Genomic DNA, 23750 nt, shown 5'->3' with positions numbered 1-23750 from the left:
TGCATGATCGCCATTGGATAGTTGTTTGCGCAAACTTGCTTCACAAGCAGTGGAATGTATTTGACTCAATCCATTCAAAAGGAAAACAATCTCCTTTGAAGAAGCAAGCCAATAACCTGGTAGGCTCATGCTCTCTATTTTTTTTTTCTGTTTACCCTTCTGATTCATCTACATAAATGCCCTGTTGTCATCTTTACACACCTCATTTTATTTTATTTTGAAACTTTTGTGTGTGTTTTTGGTGCTAGATCACAAACTTTACAACCCTCGCACAAGAGTGCAGCGAATTCAATGTCAATGTTGGATCCTTTGCCCGTGTTGACCTAGAGGATTACCCAAAGCAAGATACCCTGTGAGTTTTCTTTTTGAATTTTGCTTCAATCATGTTTTTGCATATCATCATCAAACTAGATCACAAACTTTTTGAACTTTTTTTATCTCACAGATGTGATTGTGGCTTTTTTGGGCTCAAATATGTGGAGAACTATGATGGGAAGTCAATGAGAGAGTTCAAGCAGGTACACATTTTTAATTTTTTGTCTTGTCATTTTGTTACAATCTACTTTCTTTGTTTTCAATACTCATGCAACAGAAGAATACCATGTGTTGTTTTTGCTTCATATGTGGTTTAAGTTTGTACCTACTAGGCTTTTTTGCTACATCCATATGTCTAGTGTGCTACAACTACATTCTGCTTTTGCTTCATTCATATAATAATTTTGCTACATCCATATCAATGTTTTGCGGTGGATGGATGTGAACTTTTTGCATTCACCACTCATGCAACACAAGAATAACTAGTATCATACTTGTTTTACCTTTTGTTTTCAATACTCATGCAACACAAGAATAACTAGTATCATACTTGCTTACCTTTTGTATTCATTTTTTACAGGAAGACATGGCGCGATACCGCATCGATGTGGCATACAACCTTTTCAGTCACCCAATGAACAATGCCCCAAAGGAGCGGGCGTTCAAGGATGAGTTGGCGGCTTGATTTTCTGGAAGGTTCAAGACCAACAAGCTTGTTTCTTCGTTAGGTCTAGATCATGTCCGAGGTGGTAGCGTTCTCATAGGATTAGAGTAGTGCGCGTTCGTATGTAAACTGTTGATACCTCCAGTAAACATATGTGTCCTTTTGGTATGTAAGCCGATGATAACTTGATATTTTGGATGATGCACTTATGTTTTTAATGGATGCGTTCTTCTGTTTGCCAACTTGATCATGCATTGACAATTGTTTTTTGTTTCGCTGGTTCTGAAATATGATAATATTTCAAACTTCATCCATCGAAGTTTCAAGGGAATCTATGTGCATTTTTTCCCTCAAAACATATTTTCTGAAAAAATAATATGTGAATGCTACTTTTGTCACACACTTAAATTGCTGGAAGCTCACAGGAAATAGCTACAACCTTCTGTTAGATTTGTTGCAGAGCCAAAATATACATTTTTACCTGCAAATTAGCTACATCCCTACAATATTTTTGCTGGAAGCATAATGTAAATAAGCTTCCTTTCCCAACTTTTGCTGTACAGCTAAATCAACACTTTAAATCATTCAAGGATTTTTCCTTTTCAAACTTGTTATTTTGCTACAACCATGTTTTAAAAAGCTTCAACCATGTTTCCTAAAAGCTGCAACCATATTTTGAAAAAGTTTCAACCATATTTTGAAAAAGTTTCAACCATGTTTTCCAAAATCTTCAATCATGTTTTTCAAAAGCTTCAAACATGTTTCCTAAAAGCTGCAACCTTGTTTACAGAAGCTTCAACCATGTTTTCAAAAAGCTTACCCCATGCTTTTCAAAAGCTTAAAACATGTTCATTATAAACATGAATCAAGCTGTGGTTACAACAACCATTGAGTACTATTCTAAAAAAAATATAAGGAAAAACCCACATTCTGCTTTTTTTACAACAAAATTCTACAAATTTTGGCACCATCATACTACAAAAAGTAAGCTCTCACAAACATATAACAATAAGAATTATTTTAAATCAACTCTTGTAAAAAGGAACATTCTGCTTTTTTTCAAACCACGCATGTAGTAATATGTTGCAATCCCACAAAACAAACATTCACAGCTAGTCAACACAACTTTTTATCATAAGTCATGGGGTGTTACAAGGCAATTCATCATTTTTCCCTCATGAAAATATCCTAAAGTGTAAGGATTGTTTCGACGCCCGGAGCTTTCACGCTCACACTCGCAGCAAGAAAAGCTGCAAGGAGTTGGCAATCCTTCATGTTGTGATCTTCATATTCACAATATTTGCATGTAGTCTTCTTTTCCCTTGGCTTTGGAGCTTTCTTCGTTTTCGCTGCGTCCTTCTTTGCTTTCTTCTTCATTTCATCTTCTCGAATCTCAATTAGTGGCTTCCTGCGCTTCTCTTTCTCTTTTGGCCTCCCTTTCTTTGCTGACTTTGGTGGGTTCCGCAGTCCTACGGGGGGTGGATCCCGCCGACCTATACTTGGACCCCCTGAGACTTGTGCATTTTCTGCATGACCTTGGGCTTCTTCGTCTCCTGCAACCCCATCAGTTGCTCTAACTTTTATTGCAGCAACCCCAACACTACCCTGATCAATTAGCCCAGAGACAAAACTATAAGCTTCATCATTGAAGCATGCATCAGAAGCGAGTTTCCCAAACTTCCGGCATAGAGAGTTAAACTTTAGGGTGTTTGTCGTGGGGACGCCGAAATGCATAGCTCTATGCCCATCGCCCGGTTCAGGCGCAAGGTCGGTTGCTCTCTTAGACCATCTTGGAAGCATGTAAGTCGCAGGTATCGTTTGCACGTTCAGGTGCACCATGACACGGATGATATGTGGGCAGATCAGCCCACACATCTCAAACATGTTGCAGGTGCACATGTATGTCTGGTCTTTAGGGGCAACACGCACCGCGTACACTTTAGGGTTGACGCCATAATTTGCAACAATGCGAAACCAGACGACACCGTGTAACCCTTGCAGCTGATATTGTAGACCATAGCCTGTTGATTTAGCCAACATTTTTTGAAACTTGGAAAATACCTCTCTGGTATAGAAATCTGCAGCTTGCTTTTCAATGTTGTAACTGCAAACAAAAAAGCTTCCAACATCAATAAGAATTGCTACATATGTTTCAAAGAAATGCTGCAACCCCACTGTACTGGAAAACTAAAAAAAATGCTACATGACTTTGGACTTACTTTCCCCAGAGTGGCGGCCTCGTCGCTTCATTGATGAAGCCAGCATTGTCTTCACGATCAAGCATTAGCTCCTGGCAAAGCTCAAACTGCTGGACAAATGTCCAAACCGAGTCTCCATGATGATTTAAAGTCTTGAAGTAGGAATTCAGGCCCTCGGACCGCCCGGTTGTTCCTGTGAATGGGAAGAACTTATTCCTAAAGTACATAGGAGCCCACATCTCCCTGCTGTCCCACATGTTCTTGAGGTGTTTCTTATCAGCCACACCAAATGACTCAACCATCTGCTTCCACCGTTCTTCAAACTCCTCAACGGTATCTGAATCATTGATGCAACCATAGAATGCTTTAGCAAAGGGCTCATCCTTGCCCAGCATCTTCCCTAGTTTCGTCCTTGCAACCCGGAAGACGTGCCACTTGCAACATCTGTGTGTTGAATCTGGAAATACCATTGAGATGGCTTTAGCCATTGCCTGGCCTTGATCAGTCATAATGTTCAACGGATGCTCATTATTCATTGCCAACATCTATTGCTCGAAGACCCACTTGAAAGTTTCGATGGTCTCATCAGGCAACAAAGCGCACCCCAAGCAAATAGTATGTGTGTGGTCGTTAATGCCAACAATCGGAGCAAAGGGCAAGTTGTAGCGATTTGTGCAGAATGTGGTGTCGAAAAACACACAATCTTTGTACTTTGGATACAAGGCCCTTGTTCTCCCATCAACCCAGAAAAGCGCCCTAACAGCTCCATCTTCTTCTAGCTTCGAGAAAAAGAAGTTGGGATTCTCCACTTGTCTTCTCTCAAAGTACTCGATTGTCAGCTCCAAATCACGCTCCGACAGGCCCCTTCGCAGCTTTGCTCTTGCATTTGTCACATCAGTCTTCACGTACGGCAAACTCCTTGGATCGCAACACGGTGCATCTCCAAGCAAGCCCATCATATTAGCCGTTGATATGTTGCGATAGTGCAGTGAAGTGATGTACTGCATGTCTGCATCCGGGATCTTTCTGTGAGAGCGGCAAAATCTCCGACGCCCCCTTTGCAAAATCAGCTGGTGTGTGTGATCGGCCTCAAAAACTGTCACAACCCAGCTACCGTTTTTGAGGTTAACACCCATACGAGCCTTGCAATCATACCGCTCCAACCGGTTTCTTATCCTCTTGTCACTCACATCCATATAGATGCCAGCTTGTTTGCTTGCAGATTTTTTGTTACTGGAATAGCTCATATCAACATCTTCACACTGATTTGTTGCAGCCCCGTCAGAAATGCTACCACCAACATTCTTTGAAGGATTTTTCCGTGAGTGTACGCACTCAAAAACTCTATAGATTAGAATGCGCTTATGCTCCGAGCTATTTTTCCTACTATGCTTTCATGTCACAATGCGAGTTCCAAAGCCCATCTTCGAGGCATATTCATTGTAAACACGCTGAGCTTCTTCAACATTGTCAACAACCATTCCAAGAAAAGGGACAACTGGCTGTGATGATATTTCTTCATCTGGTTCGTCAACAAGTGTTGCAGCATTTCCATTGGCATTGTCACTAGCCACACGGGCATTGCCATGATTTGGAGCTACACCATCCGTGTTCAGATGCAACGAATCGTCACTATCATTTCCCGAAGTACCATTCAGATCAATTCCATCATTTTCTTCTTCGTGCGGAACATTTTGCATATCATCATCAAGGAAAATTGATGGCTCCACAGCAACATTCTGCAACAAAATCAGCACCCAAGTCATTTTTTTGCTGCCTGAAAAAACACGCAAAAAGCGTGAACAAAAAAAGTGGACGCAGCATGTCAATCACAATTCCAAAACAATTCCTGCATGCAGCATTTTAGGATGTAGCATGCAACATCCAGCAAGACGCATGTAGCAAGTGCAACACATACTTGTAACATTTTACTAGCAGACAACAGGAAGATGCTTGCATTAATTGACAACATCTCAGAAACATTACACAAAAATCAAACACAAGTATGTTGAGAACATCTCTTTTTAATCTCACGCTCATCAATTGAAATCAAAGGTTGCAACATTTTTTTGTGAACAAAAGGATCTACGATTTGCAATTGGAATTCATACCAGATCAATTTCATCCCGGCCATGCCGTGCTGCATCTTGGAAGACCACATCAGGGTTGTAGTACCGTTGCAACACCGGTCCACTACCACCAGGGCCTTGCCGCCTCAGGGGATTTCGGCCATGAACGGCAGCGGAGCTCGAGCCCAAATCCATGGAGGCAAGGAGGTCATTACGGATGTAAGACATGATTGAAGCAATTCCAAGGCCGCTTGATAGATGGGGGAGCCCCTCCTCGACATGATTCGGCCGTGGGGAACTTAAAACTGGCGGATCCGGCCGCCGCCGCCGCGGATCGGGGACGGGCAGACGCGGGGGATCCAGCTCCCCTGTTTTTCTCGTTGTGGCTATTCGTACAACGGTTGCAACAAAACTGTTCTTTTTTTGCTGCAACGGTTGGTTTGGTACACACTCGCGCGCAGATCTAACGGTTCACGCTAACCGCATCGGACGGCTGGGCCTCGACCGGCCCAACAGTTGGGCCGGTGCGCCGGCGCAGATCGCTGCCCCTTATCTTTTGTGTATTTGGAGCCAGCTTCTACTGCGAAAAGCCCGAAATGGCAGCTGCGGCTTTCGGACCTAAATTTCGGAGCGCCCCGACCCAGGGCTCGTTGGAGCCGGCTCGAAAAATGGATGTTTGTTTGGGCTGCAGCTTTTTCGGGCCAGAAGCCACTAAAAAGAGCCCAAACAAATACACCCTTACCGGAACGAATGAATAAGGTGGAGAGAGAGAACGCTTTTTCTAATGAAGTGAGAGAGAACCTGCAAGTGTGCATGCAGGTGAGAGAAGGAGAGAGTGTCAGGAGAGAGAGCTGGGAGAAGGCGTGAGAGGAGAGAGAGATTGTGCATGCATGTGCAACAATGGAGAGAGAGCATCCGGCAGACAAACATCCTGACAAACAATGTACATATTTTGAACAGCCTAGCCCTGCCAAACCTAGTTCTGCATGCTCCTCCTCTTGTCGTGGTTTGTCTTCTTGACAAAAGTCTGCCTAATTACGCTGCTGCTGCAAATTGTCAGCATCTGGCTCCAATCTTATTGCCAGTGGGATGGACGAGATAGGAGGGTGCCGGGACTCCCAGGTGCCATCGCACCTTTCCGTTAATATTTTCCAACAGCATGTTCTTCTTTGCGCTTATTGTTAACATGTAATTCTTGTGTTGTAACAGTCTGGCACGTCTAGCACGTCCAGCCCTAGTTTCTAGGATCTGAACCGTAGCCCAGGCCTGCGTGCCTACCTCTCCGGGCTTCTCCTCTATGTAAACCTGTTGTACCATGGTGTAATGTGTGTGAGATAATCAATCCACTATTCTACTTGGTATCTGACACCAGGTCCTCGCCATGGACGACACCTACGGCTCCTCCTCCTCCGCGGCAACCAGCTTCGCCTCCTCCCCCAGCTCCACCTTCGGCACCACTCCGGCCACCGGCCCCGCCATGGCGACTCCGTTCGTCTTCGGCACTCTCCCCTCCTCCTTCTCCGGTACCTCCCCCCACACCGGATTCCAGTTCGCCCCCATCTTCTCCTCCTCTGTCCCCCGCCGCCAGCGCCCCCTGCCAAACACCCCATCTTCCAAGATCACATCTCGAACCACATAAAATTTCTTCTCAATCCTGCCAAACACAACTACCACAAGTGGAAGACTTCCTTCCTCATGGTTCTCGTCCGCTACGGCGTCACTTACCTCTTTTGTTAATTCCAAATTGCATTCAAATCCATGTAATTCCCCTCCTGCAAAAGTGATAGCGGCAGGGCGCTGCATTCAATCTGACTGATGGCTCAAGATAAGTACGAGAGCACCCTCCCCCCAACGCTGACGCCCAGTACCTCGAACTCGACACTCATGTCGTTCTCTGGATGTATTCCACCCTCGCGGACACTCTCGTTGATCATGTGATCGGCGCCACCAACACCCACGCGCTCTGGACACGGATCCGCGACTACTTCCTCTCCAATCGTGCCGCCCAGTACATGATGCTGAACAGGCAGTATCGCAACCTCAAACAGGGGGATCTCTCGGTGGACGAGTACGCGCGCCGCATGAAGCTGCTCACCGCCGGCCTCGCCGACATCGATCACGCGGTCACCGAGGTCGACCTCACCACCCAGTTTCTCCACGGCCTCGACCAACGCCTCGACAACATCCGCGTCGTCTTGGGTGACACCGTCCCTCTGCCGCCATTCGAGACGGTCTTCTCGCGGGTCAAACTCGCCGAGGAGAACCTCGCCCAGCGCGCCGCCGAGGCAGGCGCCACTGTCCTCGCGGTCCACGGGAGTGGTGCTCCCCCGGGCGGTCCCTCCGGGGCCAACGGCTCCAGCTCTCGCTCCGGTGATCGTGGCGATCGTCCCCAAGAGCGCTCCAATGATCGCGGCCACGACCAGTCCAATGGGCACGGCTACAACTCGCGTCAACCTGATGGCGGTGATCGTGGTGAGCGCGGTCGCGGACGCGGCCGTGGACGTGGACGTGGGCGCGGCCGCGGCGCCGCCCTACCCTTCTCTACGTACACGGGCTTCTTCGCTCCTTATGGGATGGCCCTGCCGCCGCCTCGTCCTGGCTGGGTCCCTCCATACGCCGCAGGCATCCTCGGTCCCCGGCCTGGCTCCCATGCCCAGGCCTACCCCAGGCCTACCCCATGCAGTACCAACCCTACTCCGCTCCGACGTCGTACCAGCCGCCCCAACCTTCATGGGATCATCTCGCCATGTTGAACGCCGCCTACAGCGCCCAAGGCTTCCCCAACTACGGCGCTGCGCCCAACGAGTGGTACCTCGACAGTGGCGCCTCCAACCACGTGACTGGCAACTCTGGTAACCTCACCACCTCGTCTTCTTCCTTAAAGCATAATTTGTCAAGCATTGTTGTAGGCAACGGCTCCCACATGCTCATCCACTCCATCGGCTCCACTACTCTCTCACCACATAACTTCCATTTACGCAACATCCTTTTCTCCCCTAATGTCACCACTAGTCTCATCTCTGTTCGTCAATTTACCAAAGATAATTCTTGCTCTATAGAGTTTTACCCGTTTGGTTGTCTTGTGAAGGACCTTCGCACCAGGAAAGTCATCATGATCTCCATTAGCTCCGGCGACCTCTACCATTTCATCAGCAATAACAAGACGTGGCGTGCTGCTTTCTCCGCCCAAGCTTCTTCCGGTGATGTGTGGCATCGTCGGCTCGGCCACCCTAGTGCTTAGTCTCTTAGCTCGTTAGCACATGATTTTCTTGTCCCTTGTAATAAACCCTCATCCGCCCATGTAGTGCATGTCAACTTGGGCGACAACCACGTCTTTCTTTTCCCACTTCTACTAGTCGCACTTATACACCCTTCGAGTTAATACATTGTGACTTGTGGAACTCCCGTCGTGAGTTTTTCTGGCTACCAATATTACTTGATCATACTTGATGATTTCTCCCATTTTTCGTGGTCCTTTCCGCTACGTAACAAATCCGACACGTCCACCACGCTCCAACGCTTCTTCTCTTACGTCAAAACCCAATACAACATCATCATCAAAGCTCTACAATGCGATAACGGCGGCGAATTCCTCAACTCCTCCCTTCGTTCCTTCTTCTCCACAAATGGCATTGTCTATCGCTTTTCCTGCCCACACACCTCTCCACAAAATGGTAAAGCCGAGCGCCTTCTCCGAACCACTAACGACATTGTTCGTACCCTTCTCATCCAAGCCAGCTTGCCACCCCCATTTTGGGTTGAAGCACTCCACACCGCCACATACCTCCTTAATCGTCGACCATCTCGTGCCGTTCACCACTCCACCCCATACTTTCTCCTCCATGGCATACACCCGACCTATGATCATTTACGCATCTTCGGTTGCCTTTGCTTCCCTAACCTATATACGCCACGGCCCCCCATAAGCTTGCTCCCCGCTCTACACGGTGTGTTTTTCTCGGTTATCCCCTTGAGCACAAAGGCTATCGATGCTACGACCTCTCATCTCGACGCGTTATTGTGTCTCGTCACGTTATTTTCGACGAGTCCACCTTTCCATACGAGCCAGCTACACCTGCGCCCTCCCCCTCCCCCGCCACAGAAAATCCCGGCCGAATCCCACTGCAGATCCGCCCTTTCCCCGATCCCAACGACCCACCTACCTCGGACGGACCCCACCCGCCCGACCACCCCGGCCGGATTCGGTCTCCACCAATCCCGCCAACCCACCCACCCGACCGCTCCGCCCCCACCATAACGCGTCCCCCGTCCAACGGCCAGCCCCACCTGCCTCGGTCTCCCCTGCGTGGCTCCCACCCCCCATCACCTCCGGATCCCGCGCCTGGCCCGCCATCCGCCTCGGATCGCTCGCCTGCCGCGTCTGCCACCACATCCACTCCGGATCCCGCACCCACTACCGATTCTCCTGCCCAGAGCCCCACCAAATCTCCCTCGCTTTCCGTGCCCGCCCATGCAACGCCCCTCCCACTCCCGCCTCGTGCACTGCCTGTTGCACCACCTGTTAACTCACATAAAATGCGAACACGAGCCAAAACCGGTTTCTGCCAACCCCGGCGCTTATTCCTAGCCGATGCCACTTCTTCTTCCATCTCACCCATTCCCCCCACATACCACTCCGCCCTCAAAGACGCCAACTGGCTACAAGCAATGCGTGACGAATTTAATGCTCTAATGAAGAATTTGACTTGGTCTTTGGTTACCAAACCTGCAGGTGTCAACGTGGTCACGGGCAAATGGATATTTCGCCACAAGTTCAACACTGACGGTACATTGGCTCGCTACAAGGCGCGATGGGTCGTTCGCGGGTTCACACAAAAGGAGGGTGTGGACTACGGGGAAACATTCGGCCCGGTGGTCAAACCGGCCACCATCCGAGTGGTCTTGAGCATCGCCGTGTCCAGCTCCTGGTCAATACATCAACTTGATGTGAAAAATGCATTTCTTCATGGAGATCTCAAGGAGACTGTATATTGTGCCCAACCGGCTGGCTTCCTGCACCCCTCTCATCCGGATCACGTTTGCCTCCTTCGTAAGTCCCTCTATGGCCTTAAGCAGGCTCCCCGTACGTGGTTTCATCGCTTTCAAACTTTTCTCCTCACACTTGGTTTTCATGCCTCCAAAAGTGACTCCTCCTTGTTCATTCTCACTCATGGATCCTCCATTGCCTACTTATTGGTATACGTGGACGACATCATTTTGACCGCTAGCACACCTACCACTCTCACCTTCGTCATCAACTCTCTCAAGCGGGAGTTCTCCATGTCTGACTTGGGTGATCTCCACCATTTCCTTGGCATCAATGTGACACCCAACATAGCCGGCTTGTACTTGAATCAGCAACAGTACACGCTTGAGCTTCTCGAACGCGCCAAAATGTTGAACTGCAAACCCATGTCCACCCCCATAGACACCACGTCTAAACTATCCACTAGCGCTAGTCCACCACTCACCAATCCCACTGCCTACCGGAGCATCGCCGGTGCCCTCCAATACCTCACTCTCACTCGCCCGGACATCTCCTACGCCATCCAACAAATTTGCCTCTTCATGCATGAACCACGGGAGTCCCACATGCTTTTAGTCAAACGCATTCTCGGCTACCTCCGCGACACTTCTCACTACGGTCTCCAGTTCTATCGGTCTTCCTCCTTGGATCTTCTTGCTTATACCGATGCCGACTGGGCCGGTTGCCCAGACAGGCGCCAGTCTACTTCCGGGTTTTGCGTCTTTCTCGGGCAGAACTTGATCTCTTGGTCCTCTAAACGCCAGCCTACAGTCTCCAGATCCAGTGCCGAGGCTGAATATCACGGTGTGGCAAACTGCGTTGCCGAGTCCTGCTGGCTCCGACAGTTGCTTCATGAGCTTCGACGTCCACCGTCCCGAGCGACTCTCATATACTGTGACAACGTCAGTGCGTCATACCTTGCCTCCAATCCGGTACAGCATCAACGCACAAAACATATTGAGATTGATCTGCATTTTGTGCGTGGCCGCGTCGCTCTTGGTGAGGCCCGTGTGCTTCACGTACCATCCAGCTCACAATTCGCGGACGTCATCACTAAAGGGCTGCCATCCTTGGTGTTCACTGAGTTTCGATCCAGCTTGAACGTCCAACCCAATGGCGTACCAGCTGGGGGGGGGGGGGGGGGTGTTAACATGTAATTCTTGTGTTGTAACAGTCTGTCACGTCTAGCACGTCCAGCCCTAGTTTCTAGGATCTGAACCGTAGCCCAGGCCTGCGTGCCTACCTCTCCGGGCTTCTCCTCTATGTAAACCTGCTGTACCATGGTGTAATGTGTGTGAGATAATCAATCCACTATTCTACTCTTATATCTCAAGTTTGTTCCACTTACAAAGTTTACACTTGGAATTCGACGGGAGCAGGAGAAAACCCGAGTGTGCCCGTGCCTCGCTGCATAATCGAAGGGAATGTTGAAGGCCTTCTCTAGATCCATGGTCCATAGTCCATACAGATCTAAAACCAATCAACATCCTGCTAGATCATGACATGAGTCCCAGGACGACTTTGTAATTTTCTGGATACGCCTCTCCAGTGTCACAGAGTCAAAAACGTCGGCAGCGCTGGGAACATGACGAGCTTATTCTTCTCTCCGTAGAGGGGAACACTTCAAGTTGGTTAGTTGTGCCAAAACTATGAAGTAGTTAATTATTTCAGGTTACATCTTTCCTCCTGATAATTTTGTGCATAAGTCATGGAGCTGAAGATTTCAGTACCAGGTTACATGCATCTACGTACAGTATGTCACAAGCAAAGTCTTGTCTACTAGAAGAAAAATATCCATACAAGACGTGAGTACTGTGCCCATTATTCAAGTCAAATCTATATGAGAAATTTGCGTATCCTTTTTCTTTTTCTTGAGTAAATGTTGAGCTTCATTTTCTAGTACAATGTCCAACCTAGTCAATCAAGAGTTCAGGTCAGCAGTCAACATTTCAACACTGAAGATGACTAGTCAAATTAATATGCATCACCAGTCATTTCCCTGTGATACTTCAACATTGTTTTCTAGTCTGAATTTATTTCATTCTGACAGATACATCGTGGGACTATTATTCGCAGAATATTTACTCAACAAAATCTGTTGTTTTCATATTGGGCATCCTAGTTCTCGAGATTGTAAGTGGGAGAAGGGCTTCATATGAATTATCTTCGAGGAGGGTACGCTCTGGGCAAAAGGAGGGATGTTTAAGGGCAAGATAATTGGCTTCAAGGAGGCAAGTGGAGTGTGGATAGACCAGGAGTAGTTCGCATAGTGAGTGAGGTGGTGTCGGATAAAATCCACATGTAAATATGTTGTAAAACCGTGGAGCTTTTGGGAGTCTCTCTCCCCTCCTTCTTTATGATACGCATATGAGTGCGTATTCAAGAAAATAATAATATGAATTGTCTGAAAAATAACACGAGTTTAGGAGATATGTATACACACCTGACGCAGAATCCAGGGTGATGGCATCTCCAACGCGGTCCCTTAAAGTGCCAGACTGCCAGTAAAGGGCGTGGTCCAGACACTTTTTGTCATCCAACACAGTTCCCCAGTCATCCGTTGACCAGTTCTCATGTTCGTTTTTCGTCAAACTGGAAGAAGTTTTGAGTTGGACCACATGTCCTCACAGCTTATTATGTGATTTGTCTTCTAAAAGCATCTCTAGCAGACCCCGTAAAAGGGCCGAACCTGTATAATTCCGTCGAGTATACGGATGGGCCCGTTTTTCTGGCCAGAATAGACACCGTATGTCGGGCCTGGCCCCTTAAAAAATTTACCGTGGCCCAGAAAAAGTCGCTCTCCACCGCTACATATGCGGTTTCACCGCTCGGATACGGGTCAAACTCTATCTGCCTTCGCCGCCGCTCCGCCGCGATTCCCCTCCTCCTCCGCCTAAAAAAGGCCTAGCGACACATGGATGGCTACGAAAGCGGTGGGGATGACGCGGAGCACCGCCGCCGTCGTAGATCCGTCGCCGCACGCAAGCGGGGGGCGCGGAGGTGGCTCAACCACAGGAGCCGGCCGCCGCCGGCGTTCCAACGCCACGAGCTCTACGAGTACGAGGGCGAGCTCGCGGTCCGCCGCCATGCCTCCTCCGGCTCCTCTGCCGCGGGGAGCTCGTCCGCGGCGCCTCGAGCTCGCAGCTCACTCCGGTCAAGAGAGAGCCGGAGGAGCTCGGGCCGCTCGCCGTCAAGATCGAAGCCGACGCGCCGCCGCGTCGAGGAGTAAACGGCCCCGAGGACTACCTCCCCCTGGGGCAGGAGGAGCACCTAGAGCGTGCCATCATGGAGCGCTCGGCGAGGGAGGAGGAGGAGGCCGACGCGCGCCGCCGCCGCGAGCTCGAGATCGAGCAAATCTTCCTCGAGCAGGGCGTCGCAGGCGCACGCGTCCAAGGAGGCGGACCTGCGCGTCATGAAGGCCAAGCAGGCCAAGGTCTGGATCGACCTCGACTCCGACGACACTAGTAGAAAAAGGGTCATCTATCCCGGTTCGTAAGGCCCATTTGTCCCGGTTGTTGAACCGGGACTAAAGGGTCGTTACTAAAGCCCTAGGCCTTTAGTCCCGGTTCTTACACGAACCGGGACAGATGGGCCTCCACGTGGCCGGTGCGGCGAGCCCACGCAGGAGGGCCTTTGGTCCCGGTTGGTGGCACCAACCGGGACCAAAAGACCTCCACGCGTCAGCATTTCAGTGGCTGGGTTTTTTGTTTTTTTGAAAGAGGGGAGGGTTTAGTGGGTAATTTAGGGTGTGTAAGCTAGCTAACAGAGAGAACTGTCCTTTCCGTGCTTGATTTACCAACGCTACTGCTATGCCTAAACATGGCTTAGATTAAAGTGAAGGCAACATGTGGTGCATGTCGAAAGTAATATTAATCCTAACTTGATCAAGTTTGGATTAGTACTACTTTCGACATGCACCACATGTTTGTTGCCTTCACTTCATTTCAATCCATGTTCATTTCACCCACTGATATATAATAACTCTTCATGCCCGCATCATGCATCATCATAATAACAAGTCCTACTAATCATCATCATACAAGTTCTACTCGTTATTAATAACAAGTCATACGATCATCATCCTCATAGTCATCGAACCAACCCTACTTAATTGTTCTTAGCACATGATCATCAGTATTAGGTAGGACCTAAATACCCTCTTTAAGGTAAAATAGCATAAAACAATATAGACCCCGACTCTCCATTATGGAGAATGGAGATCATCCTGTCTCCAATTTTTGCGCTTCGCTTCCTTTTGCTTCCAAGAACCTCCTTGCGACTGTCCATACATTTTTTTTCATTCTTTAATTTTTCATGTCTCCACTTCTTTTAGAAATCCGGTATGGACAGTTGAGATTCGTAGGATGACCTGGTTGTATGTTCAAAACATCAAGCCTACCATTCTGATACATCAAATGAGGCACACAATCCTCTGGGATTATCTGTTGAAAAACATAGTAATAACTTCATAGTTAGCAATGATGTACTAGTTTTAGAAGTATGCAAAAGATGCACGGATGTCGTAATAGTAAGAAATCTTACCAGGGTATCTCCATAGTAGTTACCGTAGTTCAACACGTGCACTAGTGGCACGTATTGACCATAATGTGGAGGAGTTTTACAATAGATATTGTAATTCTCAAGATCAGTACAAAATCCGACCAGATGAGTTTTCTCCTTATAAGTTAACTCAGAGCCATCGGTGTAGTAGGTTCTGTCTACCATGTTCCGCACATTGTTTGAACAATCAAAATAAGCTGTCAATGAAAATAAGCTGTCAACTATTTTGAAATGAACAATATAAATTAGCTAATAACTATGTTTGAGAAACTCACATAGTGGTAGAATTGGAGGCGTATCAACAAGGACCCAAATGTCCATATTGTCTTGCTCGATGTCAGGATCACCAAGATCCATGGTGACAAGCATACCCTAATCAAAACCATACATCTTGCAAAATGCTTCCCAATTTTTGCAACCAAAATGGGTTACGCTCTCAGAATTATACAGATTACTTCAAAATCTATATCATGATGGGTCCTTAGGTGAATTTTCTTTGTTTCCATACTTTCATGGTCTTCAAAACCCATCCTCCAAGACGTAGCGTCTTGCATGGCATGGGATAAGCTAGTCGAATTGTAAAAGATGAAAAGTACATGTTGAAATAGTTGAAGTCGTGCTTAATTACGAAAAAATAACACTTGTCGTCCATGCGTACCGTTTCAACATCGAAGGTCTCCTCCAGCTTAATACTGAAGCGCCGATCTTCGTCCTGGTGAGGCCTGTCGCACAGACCTCGGTCGTCGTGGCACCAGTCGCACTCCCCCGGGAGACTTTCGTCGTCCGAGTACGACATTTCTTATGTTCATAATTCAAATATTAAACGTCTACAGTTAAATATATGTACTAAAAAACCTAAGTTAGATCATTATTATTCATCACGGGTTGACTATCGGTTTGTCGAGTCTTTTCTTGAAAACTCTCAGCTCATGTGGTGTATACATTCGACCGTTGGTGATGGTCGCTCCTCCATTTGTCCCCGAGTGCATTACACCAAAATGTCTAGCACACGGGAACAAAGGAGAAGCGACCCCCATGACAACAATCGGGATTCTTCGTCCTCTCATATATATATGGTGGAACTCTCCCTCACTGATTCCTCTCTGACATTTGCGATCGTCGGTGATGGTAGCTCCTCCTTTCGTTCTCGAGTGCATTGCACCAAATTGTCTAGCACACGGGAACGAAGGAGAAGCTACCCCCACGACAACAGTCGGGATTCTTCGTCCTCTCATATATGGTGGAGACTCGACAGACTTAAAGTCAACCCAAAATATCGTTTAATTATCTTTCTAAAAGAGGATTTGGCTGGTCTCACCTCGATGTCGGAGGGGGCGGTGACGGGGACGACGACGGGGATGATGGAGGGGCCGGGGGCTCCTAGATTTCTGCGAAAACAAAAACCCTATAAGCTATCAACTAATCATATGCATACGCCTTGCATAGTGCTCTCCAATTTTAGCATTCAAAGTAGGAGTAGTTTTCCACTTTGAGCATTCAATAAGCAAAATCAAATCACAAAATAAAATAGTATTCAAATTAGGATGCATTCAATTATAAGCAAAACTACATCATCTCCATGCGTCTGTACATCGTCGAATATTATCACTAATACACCTCGAATACTATCATACATATAGCATCGCTAGTACAGCTAGAACCGTAGCGCCCGACAGGTATCGGCGCGGGCGGCGGACACCCAAAGGGACGGAACCATCACAGGATCATAGCTCCAGTGAGATCCCTGAAGAACCTGCCAGGTATTGTCGAACCTGCCCTCCAGCACAACCATGTAGCGACGGACGTGCTGGCCCTCCTCGCTGACACGGTGATGTACCACCTCCGCGGTGTCCGGAAGCCTCGGCACCGTCACTGGCCCACGCGACCGCCACCAAACAAGGATCGGGTCAACGACGGGCTGGCTCCTCACCAACCTACGCCCACCGGAAGGTAGCACCTCCCAAAACCAGCCCGGCGGAGCCCAGTCCCGGACATGGCCCCTCTGATCAAGCCGGCCTCCTCCGCCGAGTCGACGACGAGGATGCGGGATAGGCATCGTCGACGTCGATGCGGGAATAATTGCTTTAACTAAAAAAACAAACTAGTTCTATTAATTTCCTTGCTAAAAATAAACTACTTCTATAGTAAAATAAACTAGTTTTGTTAAATCAACTAGTTCAACTACTAATTAAGCACTTACTATAAATAAAATAAAGTTGTACTTACTAAAAATAAAGTACTTCTATATATAGTAAAATAAAGTAGTTTTATTAATTAATCAACTAGTTCAACTAAAAATAAACTAACTTTAAATGCACTAACAGTAGAACTAATAACCTAAAATGCACTAAATCAACTAACCTTAAATGTAACTTTTGCAACACAATTTTTTCCTCTCCTCTTCTAACCATAAACATTGAACAAAAATAAAACTATACAGCCTAAAAATGCTATGAACAAAAAAAAACTATGAACACATACACATACATCCATCCATATACATGCATATCCATCCATCCATCCATACATACATACATACAAAAACAGGGGCGGCGGCGTGGCGCAGGGGGACGGCGGCAGCGCACGGATCGGGATGGGAAGGGCTCACTGGGGGCTCGAGGCAGGACGGCGACGAGGCCGGTGACGAGGCCGGCGACGATGACGGCGACGAGGACGGCGGGCTCATGGGGGAGGGGTTACGCGCGCGGCGAGGGCTCGGGGGCGGCGACGGCGACGGCGAGGACGACGTCGACGGCGGGTCAGGGCCGGGGCGATGGCGTCGGGGCAGGGGATCGGGGCGACGACGACGACGACGAGGAACGGCCTGGCGGCGTTAGGGGGAATGGGAGCAGTTGGCGAAATTTTCACAAGTGCTACCTTATATAGCAAAACCAATGGTACCGGTTCGTGGCACCAACCGGTACCAATGCCCACCTATGGTCCCGGTTAGTGCCACGAACCGGGACCAAAGGTCTCTTTTCGGCAGCCCAAAGGGCGGGAAAACTGAGGCATATGGTCCCGGTTGGTGGCACGAACCGGGACCATAGGTGGGCATTGGTACCGGTTGGTGCCACGAACCGGTACGAATGCCCACCTATGGTCCCGGTTGGTGGCATGAACCGGGACCATAGGCCTTGTGCTGGCACGGTGCGGTGGAAAGTTTAGTCCCACCTCGCTAGTTGAGAGGGGCTCGGAGTGGCTTATAAGCTTTGCTGCCGCCACCCTCTCGAGCTCCTCTCTATTGCAGGCTTACGGGCCTAATCTCTACTTTGCCATGCCTGTTGGGCCTATTGGGCCTTCTGCGGGGCTGAATCCTGGCCCATTGTAGGGTTTCTAGTCGTATTCAGGCCGTGGAGGTCCAGTAGGTGGCATTTTTTCCTTTTTTTTTCTTTTTTTATTTCTACTTAAAACTGAATACTTATAGTTTTTTAGTGATTTCTTTTTTGCTTTTAGGTCACAAAAATTATAAACTTTCTGTTAGTGCCATTAGTTTAAAATTTATTTTTTAAATGTATGTGAATCACTAGTTTTATGAATAAATTTACTATAAAAATAGATTTTTGAGTGATTCCATTTCCTGCTATTTAATATTAATATGTTTTATCATTATACTCAATTTGGTAATTTTAGGTTATTTTAAATATCTATTTTAATCAAAACCAGATTTTGTTAATTTTTTTGATATTAAATTCTTTTTGCTATTAATGTTTTGAACAAAAAATACTTTGTTAATATAAGTTGCATACAATTTATATAATTTTAGTTTCAAAAATACTAGAGGTTTATATAAGCTTTTTAGTTGATTCCTTTTCACCATTGGCATTTTCCGATTCCGAGTGAGGGCTTTTGGTTGCCGAGCTACAGGCAGGCCGGAATCCGGCTCGTCTGTTTGGGCCTTGGGATACGGAACCTGTCAGTTCATGGCAGCTGCGTTGCCAGGCCTAGTGAGGAAAATACGGCCCATGATACTCCTATCTGCGCGTAGGTGTATTGTGTTCGACCCATCGGACGGAGCTGTTCCCGAGCCTGGAAAGGGCTGTGAACATGTGTGTCCTGCGACGGGAATTTGGGACATGTTGGGTGGTTCAAAACAGCACAGGTAAATGGATCCAATGCGACTCCGTCAGACCCCACCCCACGCCGCTCGGGCTTACCTTATGGGGCAGATAGAGCCACGGCACAAGATTCGCTCCCCACCCCATTCTCTTTCACACACCGGCACGGCGGCGGCGACTGTGCTCCAGCAAGGCAATATGTCCACCGACGGCCTCGAGCTCGACGGGTATGTTCATTTTGCTACGCTGATTCCCTTCTTCTCTCTCTTGCGTGTGGATTCAATGGCGTGTGATTGGAAAGTACTTGCTCATGTGGCTAGATTTGATTCTCGCAGGGGTGTCTCCGTGCCGGCGGGCTGGAATGGTTCTGTCTTCCCAGTGGAGTTCCAGGATTCCATGAGTGCAGCAGGTTTAGACATCGACAAGCAGGTTTAGACATCGACAAGGCAGGCGAAGAAAACGAAGACGGAGATGGAGATGGAGACAGATACAAGGTGTCCTCTGAAACTACGAGTGGCTAGAGTAGACACGGAGGTTAGTAAGAAAACTTCTCTACGTATTTGCTCATGTGATTTTGCGGCTGTTCAGCAAGTGATCCGGCGTCGTAGGTGTGTTGTCTAGCTCACTTTGGCAGTTTGGCAGGTAAAAATGAACTTTTGGTTTCAGTTCGGATGTGCGTTAGCTTCAGTACTTCTGTTGGGCGAATATGGTTGGATTTTGCCGAATCAGTGTACGCCTGCAAGAATGGAAAGAGTGCTGGATTGGGTTTGGATTTCAGTATATATGTTGCAACGTTTTATTTGGTGAGCTTGGTTTCAGTGGAAAATTCTTGTTGTTAGGAATTATTTCTGTAAGACACAGGAAGCGTTCGGATTCAGTTTTCTGTGTTTTAGTTCTGGATTTTGGTCGGATTGAGTTCGGATTCAGTTAGTTGAATTTGGCTAGCTAGCTTGCAAGTTGATTAGCATGTTGGTGTGGCGAAAATGGTGCTGGACGGGGGTGTGCTGTTATAGTTGCAATGCAAATTTGTTTGGGAACAAGTTGCTTCGGATGGGGGTGTGCTGTTTTGGATATTTTCTCTGTACCACAGGGAAAATGTGTGTTGTTGGCATTTAGAAGAAATGGTTCACTGATTCTGGATTGTGCCCTGTTTTTATCTGGATTGTTAGTGCTAGTTGTTCTGGTAAAAGAATTAGATAGGTTTCTGGCATTTGTGGAGGGAGGGCGAGCATGGTAGAGTGAGTAATAAATTTTGTGGAAAATATTGATTTTCCGACTCAGTGTCTGTCTGCAATGAAAAAAATGCTCAAGTGGGATTGGATTCAGTGTCTATCTTAAGAGTGTTTATTTGATGAGCTTGGTTTCATTTGAAGGCACGGGATTAAATAAGTAGTTTCGTAATACTGGTTATTGGCAAGAACTGTGATGAAGTATTGTTTTTGGTGGGATGGAAAGTACTGAATTAGAATTGGTATGATATTTATTATTAGGGAGATTGCTTCTGATACATGTACTTGGACAACAAAACCAGTGAGAGTGACAAATTGGTCCATTTTTGGTGGCATACACAACCATGGTTTAGGGGATTTCCAAGCATCGGCTGGATTGGGTTCGGATTCAGTTCATATCATAGTGTTTATTTGGTGAATTTGGATTCAGTGGAAGGCACGGCAATAAGTAAGTAGTGGTGTAATAATTATTTATCCGGAAGATTTGTGATGAAGTATGGTTTTTGGTGGGCGGGACATGACTGAATTAGAATTGGTATAATACTGATATTTGGAAGATTTCTCTTTGATACATGTGCTTGGAGAACAAAAACAGTGACAGTGGTTGGTTGGTCCATTTTTTCCATAGAGACCTTGGTTTAGGGGATTTCCAAGTGTCAGTTGGGTGTACATGATTTTTTTAGTTTTAAACTGCAGCGGGTGGTCTTCTTATTTTGGCGTTGGTGATTAGCATTGCATCACACGTTGTTTGGTGCAAATCCCTTTGTTTGTACATTGTCTGTCGATTTTTATAATTCTGTCTTTTTTGTTGTGAGACATTGCTTCAGGGTTAGGATTGGGAAAGCACCTGATGAGAGGGAGATGAACCCTGACAGGAAGACAATTCTTGAATAATCTGTGCGCGCTTACGCAGAGAAGGGGGATGGCATGTTGTCAATCCCAAAATTGGCACAAGTTTTGATTCATTGGAAGAGGCTTATGAGTTCTACAACCTATACTCATGAGAAACTGGGTTTGGGTTTTGCACGATCTGCAGAGTGCAGGGCCACAAGGGTGCAACTTGCCCCCAAAGAGGCGATGTGCCGAAGGCTCCAAGGAAATTTCCGAAATGCACAAACTGTGGGGTGGTCGGCCATCGTTGCAATGCTTGCGGCGCTAAAAAGAGCGGTCCATTCGAACCAAACTTCCTCTAGACTAAGGATTGATGTGCTGATCCTTTGTAATGTTTCTTCCCAGAAAATCCCAAATGGTGCAAACTTTGTCTTTCTTGTAGTGGAACAACTTGCCTGAACTGATTGTGATGTTCCAGCTGGTTTACTTTGCCGGTGCTAGTGTATACAGCATAGTTTTCTTAATCCATGTACCCACTAGCAAAAAATGTAGTTGCTGCCGCTGAAACAAAAAGAATGGTTGTTTTGCTATCTGCGCATGTGATCAGGCTGCTGGCCAGGGGTGTGTCAATACTAATTAATGTTCCTTTTTATTTCTAAACGCACTTGTCTATTCTGTGCAAACTACATTGGCTACGTTGTTGTTTCCAGTACCAAACTGCTGTTTTTTAAGAAATTGTGGTAGCATGCTTAGTTGTGTCAACATTTAGCCATGCAAATGATTCTTCTCCATTTATTTATGTGTGACATGGCAACCAGGTTCATACGAGTTCATTTTTTTTCAATCTATTCAACTCGGTCATGGCATGGCAGCTAGGTTTATCGTTTTAAACAGGGCGTGCTGTTACGCCAGATGAATTGACAATAAGATGTCATAGCTTTCGTAGGATTCTCTCCATTGCACTTTGAAACCAGCTGGCAGGGGAGAGCATGCGCCCTCTGTCGATGTACAGGCATTGAATGTCTGTAGGAGAGTAGCGTGGGTGTTGCTGAATTCCATGGTCTACAGCTACGTGTATCTGCAGGCGCTGGTTGACTGGGTTCCGTGCTTACTCCCTTTCTAAAATATAATCACGGGAAAAAAGAGATAGATTATGACTTGGAACCGAAGAAAATAACGAATGACTCAGTGAAAAAGTTAGCGTTAAATCGATCGTGTGAGCAATGGAGCATGTTAACTTAATCGGTTTCTTCCTTGCTCATCTTGTATGTGTGCACGCCACTCCGTCTGGTCTCCTAGATGAGCAGTTTGCATGCTGGACGAACACATGCCGTTGGACTGCGAAGTGACAAGTGATGGAAGCGCTGCCCCCCAAAACTTTTTCTTGGGAGGGCATAGTAAATTCGGGGAAGTGACAGACTGAGGAAAGGGGAGCACATATCGCGGCGGGTAGCTGTAGCACTGGATCGGGCCTCTCTCCTGAAACTTAAAACTTAAGGCTAATTTAGAACACTTGTACATATAAGCGTGATTACTCGGGGATAAAACTGATTGATCTATCTGATTTAATATAATAACGCGTGTAACTAGGTTGCTTGGATTATCCTGGCTGGTACAAATGACACAAACTGCAGTTCGATGTTAGTGTTTATCGATTTTAAGCACATCTGTAGCCAGTGCGATGGTGAAATCAAACATCATAATTAACAGGCCCAAAAACTTGATTAGTAACGTAGTGGTAAACACTTGGTGTTTCACTGGACCCAAATGCTGCACGTAGGCACCTTTGCCTGTTGGTGCTCTTCGCTCGGCCACAAAACGTCCACCACGTGCATGAACAGCTCGTACAGATTTCCACGCGCATTGTGCAGGAGTACTACCGCCAGTCCGCGACCAACGATGTGCGTACATGTCAGGTGCGTGTAAGAGGCCTACCTGCCTTTGCATGTGCGTGGGCCATCGCTGATCCAATACAACCCAAAAATAAATCGAATACATGCCCTATACCCTGCCCCCGCGGATCCCCATGGTCGTCCGACGACTGAGATTAAGGCCTGCCTGTAGCGCGGCCACCATTGGCATTTTCCGATTCCTTTTCCTATTATAGTTTTATAAAAGCTTTTTAGTTGATTCTTTTTGCTATTGAAAAATATTATAGTATTATTTTAGTTCATCATAACAGAATATTTTAATTGATTTTAGTTTTTTAGTTGATCATAACAAATATTATAGTTTTATGCATTTTATTATTTTTCATGCATTTACTGCTTTCTTGAGCTATAACACCCGAAAATTGAAAAACATTTCAAATGAACTCCGAAAAGGTTGAAAATTGGCATGGTATCATCATTTCACCCACATAGCATGTGCAAGAAAGTTGAGAGGGTCCCGACAAAAGGTGGATGCACATCGTGTACAAAACGGACAATCTCTTTCAAAGTATCAGGATTTCATACGGAAACTCGTCTGTTACAAAGGGATTTCATTTTTTTAACTTATTTGAACTCCTGACTTTTTGTGTGTTCAAAATGCACCATTCAAAGCCACATCATCAATTTTCAATCCTTTCTGACTTCATTTGTTATTTTTCATGCATTTACTAATTATTTTGAGCTATAAGACCCTAAAATTGAAAAGCATTTCAAATGAACTCTGAAAAGGTTGAAAGTTGGCCTGGTATCATCATTTCATCCACATAGCATGTGCAAGAAAGTTGAGAGGGTCCTGGCAAAAGGTGGATGCACTTCATGTACAAAACGGACAATCTCTTTCAAAGTATCAGGATTTCATACGGAAACTCGTC

At 46.7% G+C, this 23750-nt stretch overlaps 2 protein-coding genes and 1 long non-coding RNA gene across 3 annotated transcripts; 2 read left to right on the top strand and 1 right to left on the bottom strand.

Moving 5' to 3' along the window:
- Positions 1 to 2167: 2167 nt before the first annotated feature.
- Positions 2168 to 3665, bottom strand: LOC109762189 (protein FAR1-RELATED SEQUENCE 5-like). Its single transcript, XM_020321010.3, has 2 exons — positions 3199 to 3665; positions 2168 to 3083 (listed from the first exon to the last, which is right to left on the bottom strand). Exons 1-2 carry the CDS (start codon positions 3663 to 3665, stop codon positions 2168 to 2170), a joined length of 1383 nt encoding a protein of 460 aa, XP_020176599.3.
- Positions 3666 to 7144: 3479 nt separating this feature from the next.
- On the top strand, positions 7145 to 8487 carry LOC141026229 (uncharacterized). Its single transcript, XM_073502223.1, has 2 exons — positions 7145 to 7849; positions 7930 to 8487. The coding sequence occupies exons 1-2, from the start codon at positions 7145 to 7147 to the stop codon at positions 8485 to 8487; spliced, it is 1263 nt and encodes a 420-aa protein (XP_073358324.1).
- A 10404-nt stretch (positions 8488 to 18891) lies between these two features.
- On the top strand, positions 18892 to 21437 carry LOC109762207 (uncharacterized). Its single transcript, XR_002232691.3, has 3 exons — positions 18892 to 19114; positions 19223 to 19421; positions 20944 to 21437. It is a non-coding gene; the product is annotated as an uncharacterized lncRNA (long non-coding RNA).
- The last annotated feature ends 2313 nt before the right edge of the window (positions 21438 to 23750 follow it).

This window comes from Aegilops tauschii, chromosome 6 (assembly GCF_002575655.3).
Source record: "Aegilops tauschii subsp. strangulata cultivar AL8/78 chromosome 6, Aet v6.0, whole genome shotgun sequence".
NCBI classification, from domain to species: domain Eukaryota; kingdom Viridiplantae; phylum Streptophyta; class Magnoliopsida; order Poales; family Poaceae; genus Aegilops; species Aegilops tauschii.
The sequence above is the reverse complement of the archived record's forward strand: the minus strand, read 5'-3'. Positions and strand labels throughout refer to the sequence as shown.